Source organism: Syngnathus scovelli, chromosome 3 (genome assembly GCF_024217435.2).
Source record: "Syngnathus scovelli strain Florida chromosome 3, RoL_Ssco_1.2, whole genome shotgun sequence".
Lineage (NCBI taxonomy): Eukaryota > Metazoa > Chordata > Actinopteri > Syngnathiformes > Syngnathidae > Syngnathus > Syngnathus scovelli.
This window is the reverse complement of record NC_090849.1, coordinates 15,150,348-15,170,660: the sequence shown is the minus strand read 5'-3', so window position 1 is coordinate 15,170,660 and position 20,313 is coordinate 15,150,348. Positions and strand designations below refer to the sequence as shown.

The 20,313-nt window shown below is 42.9% G+C and overlaps 3 protein-coding genes across 3 annotated transcripts; 1 reads left to right on the top strand and 2 right to left on the bottom strand.

The window, feature by feature from the left end:
- Positions 1-976: 976 nt before the first annotated feature.
- tmem127 (transmembrane protein 127) lies at positions 977-3,444 on the bottom strand. The gene is made up of 3 exons (XM_049762137.1): positions 2,741-3,444; positions 2,498-2,662; positions 977-2,238 (listed from the first exon to the last, which is right to left on the bottom strand). The coding sequence occupies exons 1-3, from the start codon at positions 2,976-2,978 to the stop codon at positions 1,928-1,930; spliced, it is 714 nt and encodes a 237-aa protein (XP_049618094.1). The 5' UTR covers positions 2,979-3,444; the 3' UTR covers positions 977-1,927.
- An 809-nt stretch (positions 3,445-4,253) lies between these two features.
- ciao1 (cytosolic iron-sulfur assembly component 1) lies at positions 4,254-6,492 on the top strand. Its single transcript, XM_049762135.2, has 7 exons — positions 4,254-4,641; positions 4,980-5,128; positions 5,263-5,374; positions 5,456-5,544; positions 5,617-5,818; positions 5,891-5,960; positions 6,027-6,492. The coding sequence occupies exons 1-7, from the start codon at positions 4,503-4,505 to the stop codon at positions 6,253-6,255; spliced, it is 990 nt and encodes a 329-aa protein (XP_049618092.1). The 5' UTR covers positions 4,254-4,502; the 3' UTR covers positions 6,256-6,492.
- snrnp200 (small nuclear ribonucleoprotein 200 (U5)) lies at positions 6,429-19,980 on the bottom strand. Its single transcript, XM_049762134.2, has 44 exons — positions 19,698-19,980; positions 19,352-19,515; positions 18,754-18,925; positions 18,473-18,665; positions 18,328-18,383; positions 18,145-18,243; positions 17,916-18,068; positions 17,731-17,830; positions 17,452-17,588; positions 17,288-17,365; positions 16,996-17,169; positions 16,745-16,882; positions 16,490-16,645; positions 16,234-16,404; positions 15,961-16,154; positions 15,729-15,852; positions 14,908-15,057; positions 14,585-14,827; positions 14,318-14,506; positions 14,035-14,232; positions 13,805-13,957; positions 13,638-13,718; positions 13,361-13,444; positions 13,131-13,237; positions 12,929-13,047; positions 12,685-12,839; positions 12,413-12,602; positions 12,157-12,330; positions 11,905-12,065; positions 10,827-11,054; positions 10,555-10,746; positions 10,274-10,452; positions 9,933-10,084; positions 9,741-9,849; positions 9,232-9,340; positions 8,960-9,149; positions 8,731-8,895; positions 8,320-8,441; positions 8,097-8,240; positions 7,834-8,010; positions 7,592-7,752; positions 7,374-7,455; positions 7,020-7,112; positions 6,429-6,941 (listed from the first exon to the last, which is right to left on the bottom strand). The coding sequence occupies exons 1-44, from the start codon at positions 19,740-19,742 to the stop codon at positions 6,792-6,794; spliced, it is 6,411 nt and encodes a 2,136-aa protein (XP_049618091.1). The 5' UTR covers positions 19,743-19,980; the 3' UTR covers positions 6,429-6,791.
- Positions 19,981-20,313: the final 333 nt, after the last annotated feature.

Sequence of the window (20,313 nt, the reverse complement as noted above, 5' to 3'; positions counted from 1 at the left end):
TGTCTCATCAACTTAAATCAACTGGGCCTGGTGCCATTTTTGAGCTTTGAGTACCACGTGCAATATCATAGAAGCATTGACATGCATGTAAAGGAGACAATTTCAAAAACAAATTCCATAAAGTCTTCAAGTCTGCAAATGATACTACACTGATTGGTCACTCTAAGTTGTTCAATTTCTTCGCAGTACATTGGATTTCATGCCGCATAGCGAACCTGTACGTCTCTTTAAGATGATTAAGCTGTAGGCTAAGGCTCTTACTTGGAGTAAGTAACACCATTTACAAAGTTGAATCGTCAACGTCTAGACTGGCCAACACAGAAATATCTCAGTGAGTCGGGGACGTCAAACTCAATATATTACAACTTCAGAATGTACAGTTACTGTATGTAGGTACATCGTGACAGACTAGTATAGACAATGTAGCCTATTTCACACAATAAAATACATTTATCATTTTACACATTTTAAAGCATGCACTTATGATCTTATGCGTGTACGTGACATTTGGAGCCCATGGCGATGAGCAAACTTGGGGTTTCCTGCCTGCATGTTTGTGGTTCTTTATCCACAGGAAGTGAAAAACATTCTCTCAGCTCTGTTGGGTTGAGAACAGGCCAGTAGCTACTCTATTCGACAATGTCAATAGGCCTAATATTTTGTTTTGCAAGTTAGGAATGACATGGAGGACAAACATAGTATTTTAGTTTTACAATTTTTAGTTAATTTCTTTGAAAAAAAATGCTTTTAGTTTGGGTTCGCTGTTCCGTAGTTCCGTGCCGTCCTTGAATTAAATTTTTTTTCCAAGGTAATCCCACTGTTGAAAAAATTTAAATGAATGAATAAATGAATAGAATCTTACTATCTAGGATCAAATAGTTCTGGACGTATTTATGTACTGTGTAAGTGCATGCGCAACTTGTGGTGGTAGTCTCACTTTTGTAGTTGTAAATGCCAAAACAGAAAAAACAAGCAGTTCTGTTGTATTCTTACTGCTTCTTTTTTTCTTTTAATTTATAAACAATATTTACAAAGTGAACATATAATCCAAAATTCAGGAATAAAAATCATGAACTGTGCGAAACATGAAAGCACATAACCACACTACCGTAATCACAATTTGAATCCTTTTCGCATTGGTGTCATGAGAAGGTTGTAATATTAGCACACCAAAATTCTCACATAAACAGAAACACTACTGGTTCATACAGTACAAATCAAGTTGTATTTAAACAAATTATATACAAAGGACATGGCAACACCAACTAATGCAGTGAGGTTTCGGTTGAACGTTAATCTTTTAAAGCGAAATGGTTTCCTTAATTTCCAACTGTGGCTGATATTATCCCTCCTTCCCTTCTAACAAAAAAAAACATTCTTTCTTGTGTCATCTCAAGCAGAGAATGTGACCATGTAAGACTAAACCAGCAACAAGATACACATCTGACTAATCAATAAATAAAGGGCTGTTTGTTTCTTTATAGAAAAGAAATGTCCAAAAATGCCTCAAGTGTTTTCCTGTACTTTTGATATATCAGTAACCAAAGCACATATATTTTGCTAAAACAAGCAAAAAATAATGCTCAAAGCGCCACCCTGAACCCACTAAGAGCCAATCAACTAGTGGTCAAAAGCCAGCTTTGAGTGTAATAACTAGCACTGATCAGGCTACTTGATCAATGACTTCATCAGCCATGTTGACTTGGCATTCTGCTTTAGATGAAGAAGCAAGTCCTACAAGCCATTTACATGCAAATCAACATATTAGAAAGCAAGACTCATTTCTTGGCGCTCATACACTCAAGCACTTGTCAGTCGTTGAGTGCGTGCAATTGCACGCAACGCATTTAACTATTAAGAGTATTTGCAAATATTGCCATCTGTCTGCGAGCATGTTGATTTAACGAGCGAAGGACGGGGTGACCTGTCAGGGTGTGTACGCGGGAGGAGGCTGAAACTGGTTGCTGATGTCGTACTCAATGGGGAATGTTTCACTGCTGTCCTCCATCTCGGACAGCAGTTCCAAAGCCTGCTCCTCCTCCTCAGTGGGGTAGTGGCGCAGGAGGTTGGCAGCCGTGGCGAGGATGGAGGCCCCGCCGGCCCCCGCCACCAGGTAGAAGCTGATGGCAAATGTGACGTATACGAGGGAGCCATGGTTTTTTTTGTGCTGTTGCTGCAGTGACAAGATGAGCTCTGAAGCCCAGTAGCAGAACCCTATGACAGTGGCGCACTGCAGCACTATGAGGAAAGAACACAGGAAAATGAGACACAAATCTTTTCCAGGAAGTCATGTTACACGAGGAGTCTAAACAGCATGGAAACCATACTTGGTTATCAATCATTTTAAATTTAAATCTGGCAGGACTATCAAACTGATCACTGTTGATATTTTAATTTTGGGCCATGGTATTCTTTATAGGTATAGATACTTTAAGCAGGTATTGTATCAAAGTCTGAATTTTGGTCCCAGGAAGTGGATATTGTGAGGAAGGCTGACCTGTGAGGATATGTGCAAAGGCATATCTCCGTGTGATCTTAAGGGCAGGGTACTTAGGTCCAAACACATCCAAGAGGAATGCAGTCAGGCTGCAAAAGATGCCCAGGAAACAGAATGCTGCGATCACTCGAAGCAACAATATGGTCTGCGGGTTTATGCAGTAATCTAAAAAAACAAGACAGAACAACTCTTCATTTCACAATTCTCACTGTCTCCGAGCAAGTGCAGAGGTCGAGTCCTCACCGTCCAGAAGCTTGGGGTCAATGTAGCCCAGGACATCTGCCACCCCAAGCTCTTGTCTGGGGCATATACCTCCATGAATACGGAGCCAGGCAGGTTCTGCCAGAGATGTGCACAGAGCGGTTATGGAAAGGGCTCCGGGCAGAGCCGAGACCAGACTCCGCTCAGGTGTCTTGGGCAAAGTGCTTCCCCCTCTCCTTCTCCGGCCTCCGGGAACGGCCGAACCCGGCGGGGCATACATGCTCGTCCGGTCCTTAGATGTTGGTTGGTTTTCCCCTTGTCTTAATGACTCCGCTCCTAAGAGCACCCTTGGCAACACCGAACGCGTATCGGATTATCAGAAAAAAAAATGTTTTGTCCACAGCGGTCTCAAACCGCCTCCAAATACTTCGGTTTATCGGGGGAATAAATTGCCGACAAACGATGAACAGATCGCCTTCGGGCCTGTTAGCTTTGTTATTAGCGTCTACAGCTAGCTCAAAGATAACGTCAAATAGCGACGAATATTTGACCCAATAAGAAGGAAATACACAGAAAGAAACTGACCATAGATTTTTCAGTTAAGCCAAATAACTGTCCTGGTTGAAATGATAACGATTGCGATTAAAAAAATAAACCAAAGGACAAACAAAACAAAAGGAAACCGACAAGGGTTCCTGTAAATTTATTGACTTCCTTGTTTCACGACATTCTCCTTCACCGCCGCTTCAACAGGATTTCAGGCATATAGCATTCAGTGCTGACCTCTATAGGTGAATAGTAAAACGACAAGTGTAACTTTACGTTGGATTCCTCATATAAATTAACCAATCAACATTTCAATATTACACAGTGTGCTATATACATAAATGCCATAAATATCACACAATTCCAGCAAAGACGGGTTCCTCCCTTCTTCCACAGGACTATTTTTTATGCATGTATAATTCACATATGAAAGGATTTTTTTAAAGTGTGTTTTGTTTGTATAAAATAATATCATCACATTTTCAATTCAATTGGAACTGTTTTTATGTGGCTATGCATATATAGACATCACATATATCAGTTTCTTATATTTTGACAAGTAATTTTATTGTATTGTTTGGATAAAACCTAAACACGTCACATTTGTAAAGTATTAGAACCTTGATACTGCAAAGACTATTACTTACTAGTAATAAAAAAAATAAAAATACTCGCTATTATTTAGAATATTGAGTGCATTAATGGAAGCGTGTAGAATCTTCCCTACGGTTTTTTTACGGGGATGAATAATGATTATCTACACTGGATTGGAATCTTAATAATAACCCCAGGGCACATGTATCTCATAATAAACAGAAATAAAATCCCCTTAGGCTTTGCTTACCCAGTAGCGTGTGAGCAGAATTATAATAGTCTAAAAGTGCTTCACCGCCTTTGCACGTAATTACATCAGTTTTAATTATCGTTCAGTTTCAACATGATTTGCCATACTGTGTGCAATTTTATAGATAAAATATATTTAAAAAATAAATACCGGAACTTTATCTCCCACAATTCCTTGCGTAAAACAAGATAACAAACATGGCGCCGCTTCCGCAGTAGTAGTGCAGTCAAACTTTATCACTTTGTTCGGCGGGATAAATCCGAGATTGTCATATAATTTCTGCTTTACTAACATTCTGTTCATGAAACTTGACCAACAACATATGTGACAGGTTCATGAAAAAGTGGTGGCGTGGTTTCTTTTCATTTTGAAGTCCCGCGTGGGTTAGCTGTCAAACTAGACGACGCTTTAGCCATGAAGGACAATTTGATTCTGGTTCAGAGACTGAACGCGCACCCAGACTCTCGGTGCTGGTTCGTTTGCTGGAGTCCAAACGGGACTCTCTTGGCCTCGTGTGGGGGCGACAAGGCCATCCGGATCTGGGGACGAGAGGGTGAGTTGCCCCACTCCTCAGCTTCTTCATCTTTTAAGCTAACGGCGAATGCACTTTTCGTTCCATTTATGCTTATTTTCTCAGGTAGCTTCACACTTCCTACTCCGCTCCTGTATTCAAACACATACTATCTGCATACATCATGGTCCATGGTGACCAACTAATACAATCCCAAATTACATAATCAATAGGGGGGAACAAAGATTAAATTCCACAGATACAACTGTAAAACGTTTAAACTTAAACAACAAATATATAAAGGTTTATATTCTATTCTGCCTGCCATATTCTTTTTATATTTGTGCACGTAATTTGACATATTGTTGTTGTACTTGAAGGTGAGTCGTGGGTCTGCAAAGGTGTACTGGAGGACCGCCACGAGCGCACTGTGAGGAAGGTGGCGTGGTCTCCCTGTGGGAATTATCTGGCCTCTGCTAGCTTTGATGCCACCACGTCCATCTGGAAGAAGAAAAATGATGAATTTGAGGTTTGTTTTAGCCTTAAAACAAAAGCTACGAATTTATGGTTCTACGAATCCCTGCTGACAGCTGATGAAATAGAACCTGTTGGAAATGTTTGTCCTCTAAAGAAATGACCAAGGGTTTTCTCTTGTACTTTTAGAACTTGGTCGTGTTGGATGGGCATGAGAACGAGGTGAAATGTGTTGCTTGGTCCCCTTCAGGGAACCTGCTGGCAACATGCAGCCGGGACAAAAGTGTTTGGGTTTGGGAAGGTGTGTGTCAAATGCCATGTTTAAGTTAAAGGGTGTTTGCTGTACAACGCAATTGACAACTTGCTATTTCTTTCCCCTCAGTGGATGACGATGACGAATACGAATGTAGTACAGTACTGAACTCTCATACACAAGATGTTAAACATGTTACATGGCACCCGACGCAGGAAGTGAGTAGAAGCACTTGACCTATTTCTTCTTCCGTGCTCTTTACAGATGTTTATTTTTAAATGTCCATGTAGCTTCTGGCGTCAGCGAGCTACGACAACAACATCTGTATTTACAAAGAAGTGGACGACGACTGGGAGTGTCAGGCCACGCTGCAGGGCCACACGTCCACCGTATGGAGTCTATCATTCAGCGCCACTGGAGAGATGCTGGCGTCATGCAGCGATGATCGTACTGTCAAGATTTGGAAAGAATATCCTGCTGAAAGTGGTCAAGGTGAGTTGACTGGGAAAATGAATTTGTATTCTCATGGTGTTAATGACCTCAACCTTTTGGTGCTGTGATCAGGTAACATGTCCTGGAAGTGTGTATGCACGCTCTCCGGCTACCATGGACGCACAGTCTTTGACGTTGACTGGTAAGATTGGCACGAGGTTGAATAGTCATTTCATTATGATTACACATCACCTCATGTTCCCCTCAGGTGTCGTCTGACAGGCGCCCTAGCAACTGCTAGCGGTGATGACGCGGTGCGAGTATTCAAGGAGGAGCCGTCGCCTGACCCTGACCAGCCGCTATTCTCGCTGGCCGCACACATGCCCAAAGCTCACAGCCAGGATGTCAACAGTGTGGCATGGAACCCAAAAGAAGCAGGACTGCTGGTTTCTTGTAGCGACAGCGGTGACATCGCCATCTGGAGGTTCCAAGATTAGTACTAAGTGTGGTCAACATTATTGAACAGACCTCTTTGTTGATAGTCACAATTGTGAGCTCCAATCTCTCATTCATCATCATTAATTGTACTTCTGGTCTAACAAAATGGGGCCCATCTGACAACTTTTTAGAAAAGGTTCCAAATGTTTATATGTGATCATGGCAACACAACTACAACGCTTCTCTTTATTGCAATACAAATCTTATTAAAAACACATGGACTGGTCAAAATTCAATTGAGGTTTCATCCCTGACTGTACCACCTTGTATCTTATTGTGACAAGACAAACTTGAATGTCATGGAGCAACAACAAAAAGTGCCTACATGGAATGAGATCTAAATGATTCTGTGTATTACCAAACTAAAATATTGTTCTTTCTGGATCAGTGTACATCATAAAGCTGACCTAACCACAAACCCAATGCATGTAAATAAAAAGGTCAGAAAACAATTACCAGTACTTGTGTTTGGAGTAAAATAAATCCTACGACATTATGTACAGAAAACAACGGATCGCTTGTGCAGTTACTCAGATCAGTCCGAGTCACTGTCTGCGTCGCTGTCGGCCTCTTTCACATCCGTGCTGAACTTGTACTCCTGGTCACAACCCATGTAGGCGTCGCTCATGAAGTACAACGTGTAGTTGTGAACGCCCATGGCTGGTGCAACAAAGTCCAGTTTGACCTGTCAGAAAGGATAAAAGGTGGTTGAACAAAAACTGAACCACAGGCTTCACAAAGACGGACGGTGTGGTGAACTGACCTTTGCTTTCTGTTGAAGAGTCAGTCGCTTGATAGAGATGAGGCTGTTGGACTTGGGATCTCCAATCACGACCCACCAGCCCTCTTCGCGATTCTGGGGGATTGTATTTATTGTTAGATTACAAGTAAATTGTTGTCAACATTAGGTGAACTATCTCAATGATCAAGTTCAGTACAAAGCAGCACAAATAAAATTATGCCTTTACAAAACTAAGGCTCACATTTGACCAACAGTGTCAGAAAGTTCAAAGTTTCACAATGATGATGATGGACCGGCGTAGTTCAGACCGCTGTAAACGATATTCAGTTTTGCGTGACTCACTACCTTTCTGACGAAATCGAACTTCAAATATACCTGAGGGAACATGGGTGCAATGACAGGCCCGGTGACCTCCTCTTCTCGCTCCAGCTGAACCTGAACCAGAACTGGATTGCCACTAAGAAAAAGAGGGGAAAAATATGCCTTCAATTAAAGCACTGGTATAATACTGAGACATTCATTTGGCATCAATCCAATATAACATCAAAATCCTTGATGAGGATGAAGCTCAATATGCAAATTAAGACACAAACCTTTTGATGTTGTCCTTATCGGCCACCTCGTAGGACAGCTCGATGTTAGGATAGCGGTTACAGAAGCGAGCCACGTCAGCTATCTGAGCATCGGAGAGCTGCAGCAAAGCACTTCTGTCTTCATCCTCCATCTCCATGATGTCGAAGATGCTCTCCACGCCCTATTTCATTCACGACTGCTTCGTTACTCCAAAGCTCCCAGTACTTGGAATAATCTCGAGACATAACGAGAAGGCGTTTACCTTGTCCACGCAGCGCTTGATGTGCTCTGAGGTGAAGAACGGCAGCTGTTTGAGGTAGGAATCCTTGGACCACATGGCCTGAGTGACCATCTGGGCCAACTCCATAGCCGCCAGGGCAGGACTCAGCCAGCCGTTACTGGACAGCACATCCACGCAGGCCTGGATCAAACGCACCGCCTAACAAGCACAACACCGCAAGGGACATTACTCAAGCCACCACCCCCGGTAGGCGATAAACTAACAACTGCTCCTTAATTGCGCACTTTGCTCAGGATCTCTTCTGTGTCCGACTGCAGCTCGGCACTCAGCTGCATCCTGGAGAGGTGTGCCTGGAGCAGCAGGTTGGTCTTCACGTGGGGGTCGTTGAACTTGGGGTTATTCAGTTTGTGGGGCACCTTCTGCGCCAGCTGCAATTGACAAAACCGGATGCTTGGAATTTGTGATACTTAACAGCCCACTTGGCAGATTTGAGCAAGATGCAGTTACCTGTCGGAGAAGCATATCCTCGTGATGCCTGATGGGAATGCTTTTATACTCTGCAGCGTTGGAAATGATCTCGATCAAGCCGCGGATCTTTGTCTTGGCGTTGAGAGACATACTGAATAGCTCTGGACAACACAACAAAAACACTCCAGTTGGAATTGAACAAAACACGCGTTGCGGTGAGCCAAACAGCTTGAAGAAACCCTGTGAGTGTTTAAAGGTTTAAATGTGCGTGTGTGTGTGTGTGTGTGTGTGTGTGTGTGTGTGTGTGTGTGTGGGGGGGGGGGGGGGGGGGGGAAGATAAAGTTAAAATGATAAGGTCCCTCCAGATCACAGATTTGTGAGTAGGTCCGGAGCGTATATCGCCCTCCGCGCTAAACAGGGTTCACTTGAATCCAATACAATGGTACAAACCGATAGTGGTGTAGTTGATGTAGTAGTAGGCGGCGATCATGCCCAAGTTGAGCGGTGCCACATCCATCTCGTCTTCGATGCTGATACACTTGGACTGCTCCAGGTCATGGAGAGTGTGCTCTACCAGCTCCGACAAGTGATCAGACAGGTGGCGATGGGACATGCCTGCCAAAAAGTCAGCACAGTCAGTGGGCTCCAGTCTGGCTTCACTCACCAGCTTGTTCCTCACCTTGCAGGTTGTAGTAGTTGGGGTTTTGGGTCATTCGACGGTACAGGAATGTCCAAGTCAGGTAGTCCACAGCGTCCTGCTTGTTCTCCACTGTTTTGGTGACAATCTCAGCATTGAAGTGGTCATGCAGACAGTGGTCCAAGTGGGACTCCACAGGCAGAGGCTCATACAGGAACTTCTTGAAGAAGTCCTGATGAAAGGGGGAGAAAAGCAACACAATTTAATTGTTGTTGACACAATTCAGCGTCATCTTGAAAATGAAAAACGCATACCTTCTTGGAGCCCTGACACATTATCACACAGCGTCCCTCGTCGTCAAGAATAGGTCTGTTGGCTTTGCCGACCATCTGGAGGACGTCGTATATGGGATAGTCCACATAGCTGCAAGAATGATGGACGGCATAACAAACAAAAATGTAAGAAGAAATACACCTGACTTTAGCATCGAACAACTTGAATTATGTCTTTGCCCCCTCGTGGTTGGCCGTTTGTTTGATTAGATATGCAGCGGAGCCCGAATCTTGATTGTAAATATTGCAGACAACAAGGTATTCTAATCATGGCAGTCAAATTTGTGATCAGCATTAAAAAGACATTTAATTGTGCAGGCCTAAAAATGGCTAGTATTGAAATTTACTAATAGCAGCTTTCAGCTTGTGCTTAGCTTGCGCGCTGCTCCCCCTCCCTTTAAGGACAGGAGAGAGGGACCATCATATTCTATTGTCAAAAAGCACATGTCAGCAAGACCCCGAAATGTACAAAGCATTTCATCTTTACTTACGCATGTATGATACCATTGTAGTACTGCGTGTCCATGACAATCACAAGATGGGCAGAGATGTTGACACCCCAGCAGAGGGAGCGAGATGCCACCACCACCTGAACAGCCCCTGGAAAACAAGATCAGACGATTAACTCTGAAACATTCACTCAAATGCAGCGGAGTGAAAGCGCAGAGCATCAGTGGTCATACCCGAGTTGAAGAGCTGCTCCACTATTTTTCGTTCGGTTACAGACAGGCCCTCATGGAGGTAGCCCACACCATTGGCCAGAGTCTCCTTCAGAGTTGCGTCATTTACCTTATCCAGGAAAGGCACAAGATCTTTCTCAGTGCAATGGAGGAACCTAAAAGATGACAAACATTAACAGTAAGCTCTCATTCATTGAAGGGGATACGTTCTCGACACCAGCCACTGTGGTTGAAAATCTGACAGTTTTTTACCTTGCATAACTGAGTTTAATTTATTCGTCACAGTATACTGTGTACTTTCCACTATGAAGCGACTATATGTAGCAACAGGAGGGGAGACTGACCTCTGAGGAACCACATCAGCTGCACAGAAAGTAAGGATGTCGATGGCCGTGAGGCGAGTCTGCCTACGGGACGGCACAAACACCACCGCTGGTTTGGAGGGCGAGTGCTTCATGATGGCGTGATATACCGGTTTGGCCATGGAGAGCAGGCGAGTCTGAGTGTGACTCACGTTGAAGCCCTAAAACAGCGTAAACATGACTTCAGAGTGGCACATTTAACTTGTTCCTTAACGCCTGACACTTAAGCAGAGTCTGGACAAACGGCTGAGACTTTTCCAAACCTGAATATGCAGCTCCAGAGGAACAGGCCTGACGTTGGGGTGGAAGTTGAATGTGGCTGTAGTGCTGCAACCCAGCCAGTGAGCCACGTCTTTGGCGTTGGACAGAGATGAGCTGAGGGCCACGATGCGTATGGGCCGCTCAATCTGAGAGGAGATGTACCTCATCCTAGAGCAGATGACCTCCAGGACAGGCTGGTAAAAAAAAAAAGTCTCACAATCCGGATGAACGTCCTATTAAAATAGAGCGGTTTAGCCTACGACTTAATTCTTACCCCATTTTCTCCTCCAATGAGGTGTGTCTCATCCACAATAAAAAGACTGACATTTTGGACATTCTTCCTCTGTTTCCAGCGGCGAGACAGGATGTCCCATTTATCAGGGGTGCTGACAATTATGTCTCCTTTACCCAACAGTTTCAGATCCGTGCTTGTTTCTCCTGTCAGCAACACCACCTTCTTGTTCAGGAAGTCCTGGAACTTTTGGTGCCAGTCGACAAACACCTGACCAGGGGAAGAAGAGAAAGAGAGACTCTTAGGCCTTCATTAGTGTGGTGCAATATGTCCTTAAATTAAAAGCAGGTTTTCTTATCCTCATAAACAGGGTATATACAAAACTTCTTAAGTGGAATTTAATACTTTTTATTACCTTTTTAATACTGTCACAATATTTTTTAATACCACATTCTAAACTCTTTTTTCTACATTCTCTTTCACAATCATTATTTTTTATTGAGGATTCAGACAATAACTACAACTATGGCATTACATTTTCCTCAAGTACGTCATCAGTTAGAGATGCTTTCTAATTAAATAAATTTGACAATATTACAGCTACTATTACATATGATCAACAGTAGGCTAAATCGTTAAAAGAATCAACAATCCATTATTTACTAACGTCATGTTGGAACTAACGGCGATAGCGGTAAGGGCGTTAATATATTTCTAGTAACGGATATTCTACTTAATTACTATGTTAATTGTTGTAGCGGCGTTACCGTTACTAACTGTGAAATTCGGCACATTACTTATGCTGCTTGGGACGGGTCGACGCGCAACACAAAAACGCCTCTCCGCAGACTAACTTTTGACTCGCTATGCCTCGTGTCAGCCAATCAGTTTCAGGAATGTGTCACGTGACATTCTACGCAATGAAACGGCGGGCCAAAAACCAAACAATAACCATCGTCAACGTCCATGTAAAGTGTGCACATCTGGCAGATGTGAACAATTGTCTGGAAGTTGTGTGACAATTTATTATTTATTTTACGCTTATTTTACATTATTCTTCAATAAATATCAAGTTAAATCAAAATTGACTTCCCAGTCCTACCTTCAAATGACATCATACCTGTTCTGCTAGTGCTTCCATGGGGGTGATGTAGACACAGCGACCTTCTGCGTTGTGAAGAAGCATCCTCAGAATAGCAAACTCAGCACAGATTGTCTTTCCGCTCCCAGTGGGGGCACCCACGAACACATTGTCATCACTGTTGTATATTGCGTTGAACACTGGAGGGACACATAATTAAATTGTATTCAAATCACAAAATGTTCACTTTGGTTCAATGCAGTATAAAAAACACTCCTGTTTATATTGCACCTTGTGTTTGAATTGGGTTGAAGAAGGGAAACTTGTTCTGGTAGAGGGCCTCAAAGGCAGAGTTCCTGAGAGCTGTGACAGGAAGCGGCTGCAGGTCAAGCAACTCTGTGGGTGGGGGGTACTTCTCAGGCAGGATCAGGTGACGGAATGACACTGGAAGCTGTGTCTCACAAGCTGAAAATATAGCAATTAAAGTTACTTGAAATGTTTACCAAGTCGACACAGAGGAGCCTGGATAAAAGCTGCGCTCACTTACAGAGCCATCGGTCAGAAACCACACGAATGAAGTACTGTGGGGGCAGAGGCTCAAATACGGGGACAAAGAAGGTCACAAGGTGCTCATCTTGGGCGTACTTGGCTTTGAGCAGAAAGTACTCATGGTGCAGGATGACCTCACTGTCAACATCCTCCACCAGGATCCAGAAAGCCTCTGATGAACCATGAATCTAAAACATGCCACATACAAACATATCAGCAACATGTACAAGGCTGCACACCATTTGCCGCCAATGGCAGTTAATTAGTGACCTTGTCATCCCACTGAAAGTCAGGAGTGACGGTGAGCTCCACTTTGAGGGTGGAGCGGGTGATGGGCTGCAGATGGACAGCTAGGTCCAGTTTTGGGAACTGGTGCACATATTTGTGGATGGTCTTGCCCATTTTGGGCATTCGAATCAGCTCACCTGAAAAAGAAAAAAAAAAAAAATGGATTACTAAGGTTCTGACTGTAGATGGAATTTGAGACTGTAGAAGGAGGGAAACCCAAACCAACCAATCTCATTGTGGTTGAGGTCATAGAGACGTTCAAAGGGAAAGTTTTTCTTCTCAATCTTCTTGATCACTTCTTCTGGTAACTTCTTAAACTGTCTCAGTGGGGACATCGACTGCCACCTGAAAAAAACCCCTACAAATTAGCATTTTGTCTTTGCTAATCCACCACAAAAATCTTTTGTACATTTTGATGATAGACTTACATTCTCTTGTCAATCATTTTGCACAGATTCATGGTTTTGTCTGAGAGTTGAGCCCAGCCTCTGCTCAAAACAATCTCAAAAATAGCTCGCATCAACCTTCCAGCACTCTGCAAGAGGAAAGGTATCGACTTAATTTGGAACAGCATCAGTCGTATCGTGTCGTATATTGAATAAACATGATCAGGACACACTTAAGAGCACACTTAAAATATATGTAATACAATATTTACCTGTGTCACATACACCATATCTGCCATCAGGGCAAAGCCTTCCAATTTGAGCTGAGAGATGTATGCCTGAAGCAGCACGTTGATCTGTGAAGACAAAACATTGTTAAAAAAAAATAAGTTAAATAAATAAAACCAACAAACATAAAACCTAATAAATTAACACAATCAAATAGGTAAAACGCGTTTCAAGAAAGGCGGCACTAGTTCACACGTCCGCCTCAGTGCAGAGGTTGCGGGTTCGATTCTGGCTCTGGCCTTCCTATGGGGAGTCAGCTACCTTGGCACTGGGCTCCTCAATGCTTTCCTTCACTGGAATGGGAACTCTCTCCAGCAGCTTCTGGAGTTCCAACTTCTCCTCCTAAAAACAAACCCACAGTATATTGTATCAAATGCATCCATGCATTATTACGTGTTCTTGTGCTGTGATTTGGGAGTCCATCATACCTCTCTAACTGCGATGTTCTTGAACTCCGAAGAAAGTGAAAAGACACGGAAGAGCTCAATCTCACTGAGCGTTGGTTTAAGCAGCTGGTTATAGGTTTGAACTGAGTCATGTGTGATGTAGAAGTGACTGGCAATACGGCCCAGATCAGTCACCTTTAACGAGATAAAGAGTCATATTAGAAACAGTCTCTTTAAAAAAAAAAACAATAATAATTCACTTTGGTGCATACCTGGAAACTACCAGTCCTTTTGTCGTATTTAATGAGGTTGTTCTTGTCTAGTACGTTGGCAGCTGTATGCACCAGGTCAGTACGGCGCCTCTCCAGCAGGGGATCAGTGGAGCGGTCATCGTGGGAGACGCCATACAGTGTTGGGTTGCGAAGCATGCGCACGTACAGGTAGGTGTAACCCAGCCAGTTCACCGCATCCTAAAATGTAGCAGCCAAATGCTTAACACCTTCAGTGATTGTTCTAATATTCTACTAATGTTGATGGTGCTTGACAGCAACATACCTTCACATTCTGAACATTTCCCAGCACAATCTCTGCATTAAGCATGTCAGAAAGCTTGCCCACCATCTGACTCTCTATAGGAAGCTGCTGGTTGAGCAGGGACAGGTAATATTGAAGCTCTCCGTGGGACGTGATCAGGATTCCTTCTCCCTTAGTGTCATACTGAGGACGACCAGCTCTACCAAGCATCTAAAAATGGATTATAATCAATAATGTCATTTACCGGTCAGAGCAGCCTTTATTTCTTTGTATGCTCTCGACACTGACCTGCAAAATGTCCAAGGCACCGAGCTCAGTCCATCTGCCTTTCTCAGGGCTGTAGACCTGTGTACCTTTGATGATGACAGTGTGTGCTGGAAGGTTGACACCCCAAGCCAAGGTTGCCGTGGACACCAGAACTTGAATGTGACGATCAGCGAACAGATCTTCCACCAGCGTACGATCCACTCTGGTCATTCCAGCGTGATGTATCGCAAAGCCATAAGGTAACAAATCCTTCAGCTCAAGGTTCTATGAAAGGCAATTCAGGCAAAATGAGGCCTCTGGAATTTTGCACAAGTGTTCAAAAATAGTGATTAAGTTTATGTTACCTTGCATTGCTCTGCTTCAGTGCGCAACACTTCAGTGGAGGCTGAGCCCTCTCGAAGGAAAAGACCCAGCGTGTCCTTCTCCAAACACATGTCTCGAATAGCCCTGGCTGTTTTTCCAGTCTCTTTCCTGGAGTGAACAAATACGAGCACCTGGCACAACCAAATATAAGTTAGAAGAATGTGATTCACTGCGCAATCAAGGCTGAGCCATGCTCCAAATTGCAACAATAAATGCAAATGACAACATCCCGGAAGATGTTTATACAATTATTGCTTCGATTGATTGTTGAATCCCCAATATATAAACACTAGAATCTAAAAACAGATGAAGACAATGTTTTAAAAATTATATTTCACATTACCCTTAAAATAAGTGAAACCAGGTGAATTAATATTGGACTTCACAACTTGTAAAAATATCTGCTCTCAAACAATAACAAACCTTTCACTGCTTGTTAGCTTGAGCTTTTCAATACCCACTGAGTTGAGTAAACACACTTGGGGTAAATGTCTGTGATGTACGCTAACAAGCCAGGCTTAACTTGGCTCCTCTTCAACTTACAAAAATGTCAAACAGTGGAGACTTATTATATATTGCTTCCTTAACAACATTTACTATATTCCTTTAAGCCAAGGATTTGGCAGCATGTTACAGAAAAATGCAACGATACAACAACACTGCATACAACAGTATGCACAAAAGCCTTGAATAGATTAATTTGTGACTTATACTTTCTACTGTTTAATTTCAGCATGTGGAAATAACAAAACGATCGGAGGCCAGAGTATTTTTCTTTAACGCAAACCAGTAAAAGGCATACCTGGTTCTTCCCAGCATGCTCCATTATCTTCTCATAGACAATTTCATTCATGATCTGGAAACGTTTAATAGCTTTCTTCTCTGTGATGCCAACATAAGTCTGCTCCAGGGGAACTGGTCGAAAGCTGGTGAGAGAATGCAACACGCATCATTATTTAGGCCACTTGATATATTTGATCAAACCAAAAAAATAAAAAGGCCCTAGCTAAACATTTAACATTTGCATGGCACACCTGTTGTCAAAGTAGAAGAGTCCCTTGGCAGGATCAACGCGCAGGCAGGTTGCCACATCCTCGTAGTTGGGGAGCGTGGCACTGAGACCCAGCAGACGCACGTCTTCTTGAGTCAGCTCCACATTGCGGATGGTCCTCGCCACAAGAGACTCCAACACAGGCCCACGGTCATCATGTAGCAAGTGAATTTCATCCTGCACAAGTATTCAAATGTTTTACTTCAAACACTTTCTACAATGTGGAGTCTATAAGAAACACACAGACGGCACTTACAATGATAATGAGGCGCACAAGTTGGGTGTAGGTACGCTCGCCACCTTTACGAGTAATGATGTCCCATTTTTCAGGGGTGCAGACAATTATTTGAGTAGCATTGATCTCCTCCTTGCACAGTTGGTGGTCTCCTGTCAGCTCAGACACTGTGATTCCATAGCTTGCCAACCGCTGGAGAAAAAAAAGAGTAAATCAGAGGGGAAATACGCTGAAACACAGTGAGACATGAAATATATTGGAAGGCAGTGAGACTTACCTTGCTAAAGCTTCCCACCATTTCCTGTACTAGAGAGCGCATGGGTGCAATGTAGATTATTTTGAAGTCATCCACATTTATGGTTCCATCCATGTTTATGTGCTTTCCAATTTCTCTAAGCATTGCCATCAGAGCAACATTGGTTTTACCAGCACCCTGCACACACACACATCAAAATGAATTTAGAGCAAAAGCAAATATGAAAAGACTCTCTGGGGTGGAAAATCCAATGTGTTCCATCAGTGGTCAACCTACCGTTGGTGCACACACAAGCAGGTTCTCATCAGTATCCATGGCAGTTTTAAACAGCTTGCTCTGGATACGGTTAAGGGTTTTGAAACCTTCAAAGCCAGCCTGTGCATACTTGGGCAGCTTCTCAATAGAGACAAGCACCTAATGACACAATAATGGGAAATAATGGGGATAATAATGAAGGAAATAAGAACAAATATTCATCAACGTCGTAGCAAAAGTTATCTGGACCCAACAAAAAAACAAAAACAAACCTCATCATCAGCAAATGGCTTGGGTTTGAGTGCAGGCACATGTACTTCTTCATAACCTTTCCTTTGTTTACGGAAAGAACCATCTGGAAGCTGGCAACGCTTGTTGGCCATGAAATGGCTTCCCTGGGTGAAGGTTAAGTCTTCAAGGTCCAACAGTTGTCGGGGGGCAACTGCCTGTAGGACAAAGACAGATATTATAAACAATTTTCCAACTTGTTCATATTAGGGCTGGGCAACAGACAAAATTTCAACATGCTGTGTTGCAACTATATCAACCCTGTCACATATTTACCTCTCCGTGGCCTGTGTCCATTGCTTCCATGTCATCCACACGTGACTTCCTTACCCTCTCTCTGCGGGATCGCTCCTCCTATAAACAAAATTAAAAAAGCCCCAAAAAATATGATGTAAATAATAATAATTGCATACTAATGAATGCATAGACATACACCTTACCCGAATTATATCCTCCTTCTCAGTCTCTTGCAGCTGGTACAGAATCTTTGACAGCTCCTGATCAGACTCCATCTTTCCAATGATCCGCTCCTTTTCTGCTTCACTTTGAGCACTCGCCAGCATTGTGCAATACTGAACTGTGGGTTGCGAAAAGAATGCAAACTAAATTTTTATTCACAAGACAATGTAAACATTGGACTGTCCACTATGCCACCGAATGTCTTCATAGATCTCCTCCTTGTTCCGTGCCAGAATAACACTAATGCAACAAGCACTTACTCATGCGACGATGTTGCCGAAGGATTTTGATGAAGTCAAATGTGTTAAAGCCCAGAAGTAATACAAGCTGGTTTTCACACTCTCTATCATCACTGGCAGTCTGGAGAAAAGAGACAATAACTCAGTCTATAAGAAAAAAACAACCACACAGTGAGATATCGTAAAGCACAAGATGGTTAACAGACCTTGAGGATTTCTAAGACCTCGTCAGCTTTCTTTTGAGAGACAATAGCGTCATCATAAAAGCGACTGAGCTGTCGTTGGAGCCAAAAGGCATCGATGTCTCGTGGGTGGAGGTCCTTCTTCTTGACAGTCATCACATCGCCTGTGGCGCCAAGCTGAATGGGGCAGGGGAAAGTTATCAATACACAATCAGGCTGACTTCAGAGCAACTCGTCAAGCAGATTCACTTACATTGGCTGAGAGAGCACAGCCCACATCAGCTTCCTCTCCTTCACTGTCTTCATCTGAGTGCTCATCGCGCACTTCTCCATACTTGTCTTCATCGCCCTCCTGAAGAGTAATACAGTTAAAAATATATATATTTGGCTGCAAAATGAAGGATTCCTCAAACATTTCCCCACATAATAAACATACCTCCTCATCAGATCCAAATTGGACATTAACACCATATGTTTCATCAATGTTGTCATCTAGAAAAAAGTGGATTTGCAAAAAAAAATACTTAGATCACAAAATTCATTGGCAACCAGGTGTGCAGTTTTTTTCCTTTTCAACATACCCATGTTCTGTAAATCCTTGTCACCCCCATAGTCTGTAATTTTCTTGCCCAGGTTGACCAACACGTGGTAGCGTGTGTCATCGGCAGGCCCAAGAAGCTGCTCAACCTCACGCCGCCGCTCCTTATCCCTCATTTTATCATTCTTTAGTACTGCCAAGACTTCATCTGCTGCTCCACACAAAATATCACGTGGCTATAGGGAGACAAGTCACGTCAAATTTACTTATAGTGGACATTTATTTGAACCAACTTTCAGATGTTAAAGAGTTTCATTTACAGACCTGATCTCCCAAAGCAGCATGGATGAAGCTGAGCAAAACTTCATAAGTCTCTCTTGTTTCTTTGGTTTTGGGTTTATAAACAATTCCCACCATTTCATCAATGCCCTCTGACAGAAGAGTAAAGCCTTTCATTTTGTTGATGTCATGTCTGTCCTCATCTCTTTTCCGCCTCCTGTTGAACAGAAAATTACAAAGATGACGTGAAAGCCCTGAGGAAATACCTTAAATGTATAAACACGTAACTCACAGTAGATGTATTTTAAGATTTCCAGACCACACAGAAAGTTTTAAGAATAAAATATGCACTTTCAGACTTCTGTTTACACACAAGATCAAGCGGTGAAAATTGTGCAATTTGTGATCACCCATTTCTGATAATCCCATGTTGTTTGTGTTATAATGTATTGTCTGAGAATGTGAAAAATAAAATTCACATAAACAATCTCAAAATATTTCCAACAAGTGTTGACACATGATAAAAATCAAGTAACTGCATATATTTATTAACAATGTAAATCCTTCCTATACATATTATACAAACATAGATAGAACAATATTAATTGAAATTCTTGAATACATTTATCAGGACAGTACTAACTTGTCTCGTCTTTCTTCCAGTTTTTGAGGTTTGGTCCTCTGAGCTTTATCTCCCATCTTGGTTCCCTCCAGCTTCCCTACCAGGGACAGGACCTCTCCTGTAGGTTCATCTCTTCGTGTGCGGTCGATCAGTGACCGATCAGCTTGTAACACCAAGTTCGAGTTCTGTGGTTCACAACAAACACAATGAATCGGGACGAAGTGCCAGTGATGCTAAAGGCTAATTGCTACACTAACACGAACTGACAAAATTAATGACCTTAGGTAAACACATTGTGTATTGTATTAAATAAACACGACAAACCAGATGAAGTTCAGTGCCAAGTATTCTGCAGGAAAATACTCACCGCCTTATATTCATACTGCAGGCTACGAGCGGTCACATCCGCCATGGTGCCACTTTGTTAGCTTTCAGCGCACTTTTAAAAATAATGCAATATAGGCTCAAATCCACCACAAAAGTCGTTGCACGTGCTTCTTGCAAATGTATGCAGGAATCATCGGCGTCGGATTTCGGCGTGTATCATGAAAATGTAGATTAAAATAATCCCGTTTCTGTCGAACTCACGCTCGGGCTACGTTACAATTGCGCCGCTAACACGAGCGCTCGACAAATTCCTTCCTCTCTCTTTTCCGTTTCCGGTGCAAGAGGTCACGGAAGTTGGTGATGTGAATGAAAGTAGCGCCCTCTAAAGGTTATAATAGTCACACAAGTAGCGCCCTCTAAAGGTTATAATAATAATAGACGCGTGTGCATATCCATCCACCCATTTTCTGTACCACTTTGTCCCCACGGGGGTCGCGAGCGTGCTGGAGCCTATCCTAGCCGCCATCGGCCAGTAGGCACGGGACACCCTGACAGGTTGCCAGCCAATTACAGGGCACACAGAGACAAACCATCCTCACTCAGCTTACCATGCATTTTTTTGGGAAGTGGGAGGAAACCGGAGTGCCCGTAGAAAA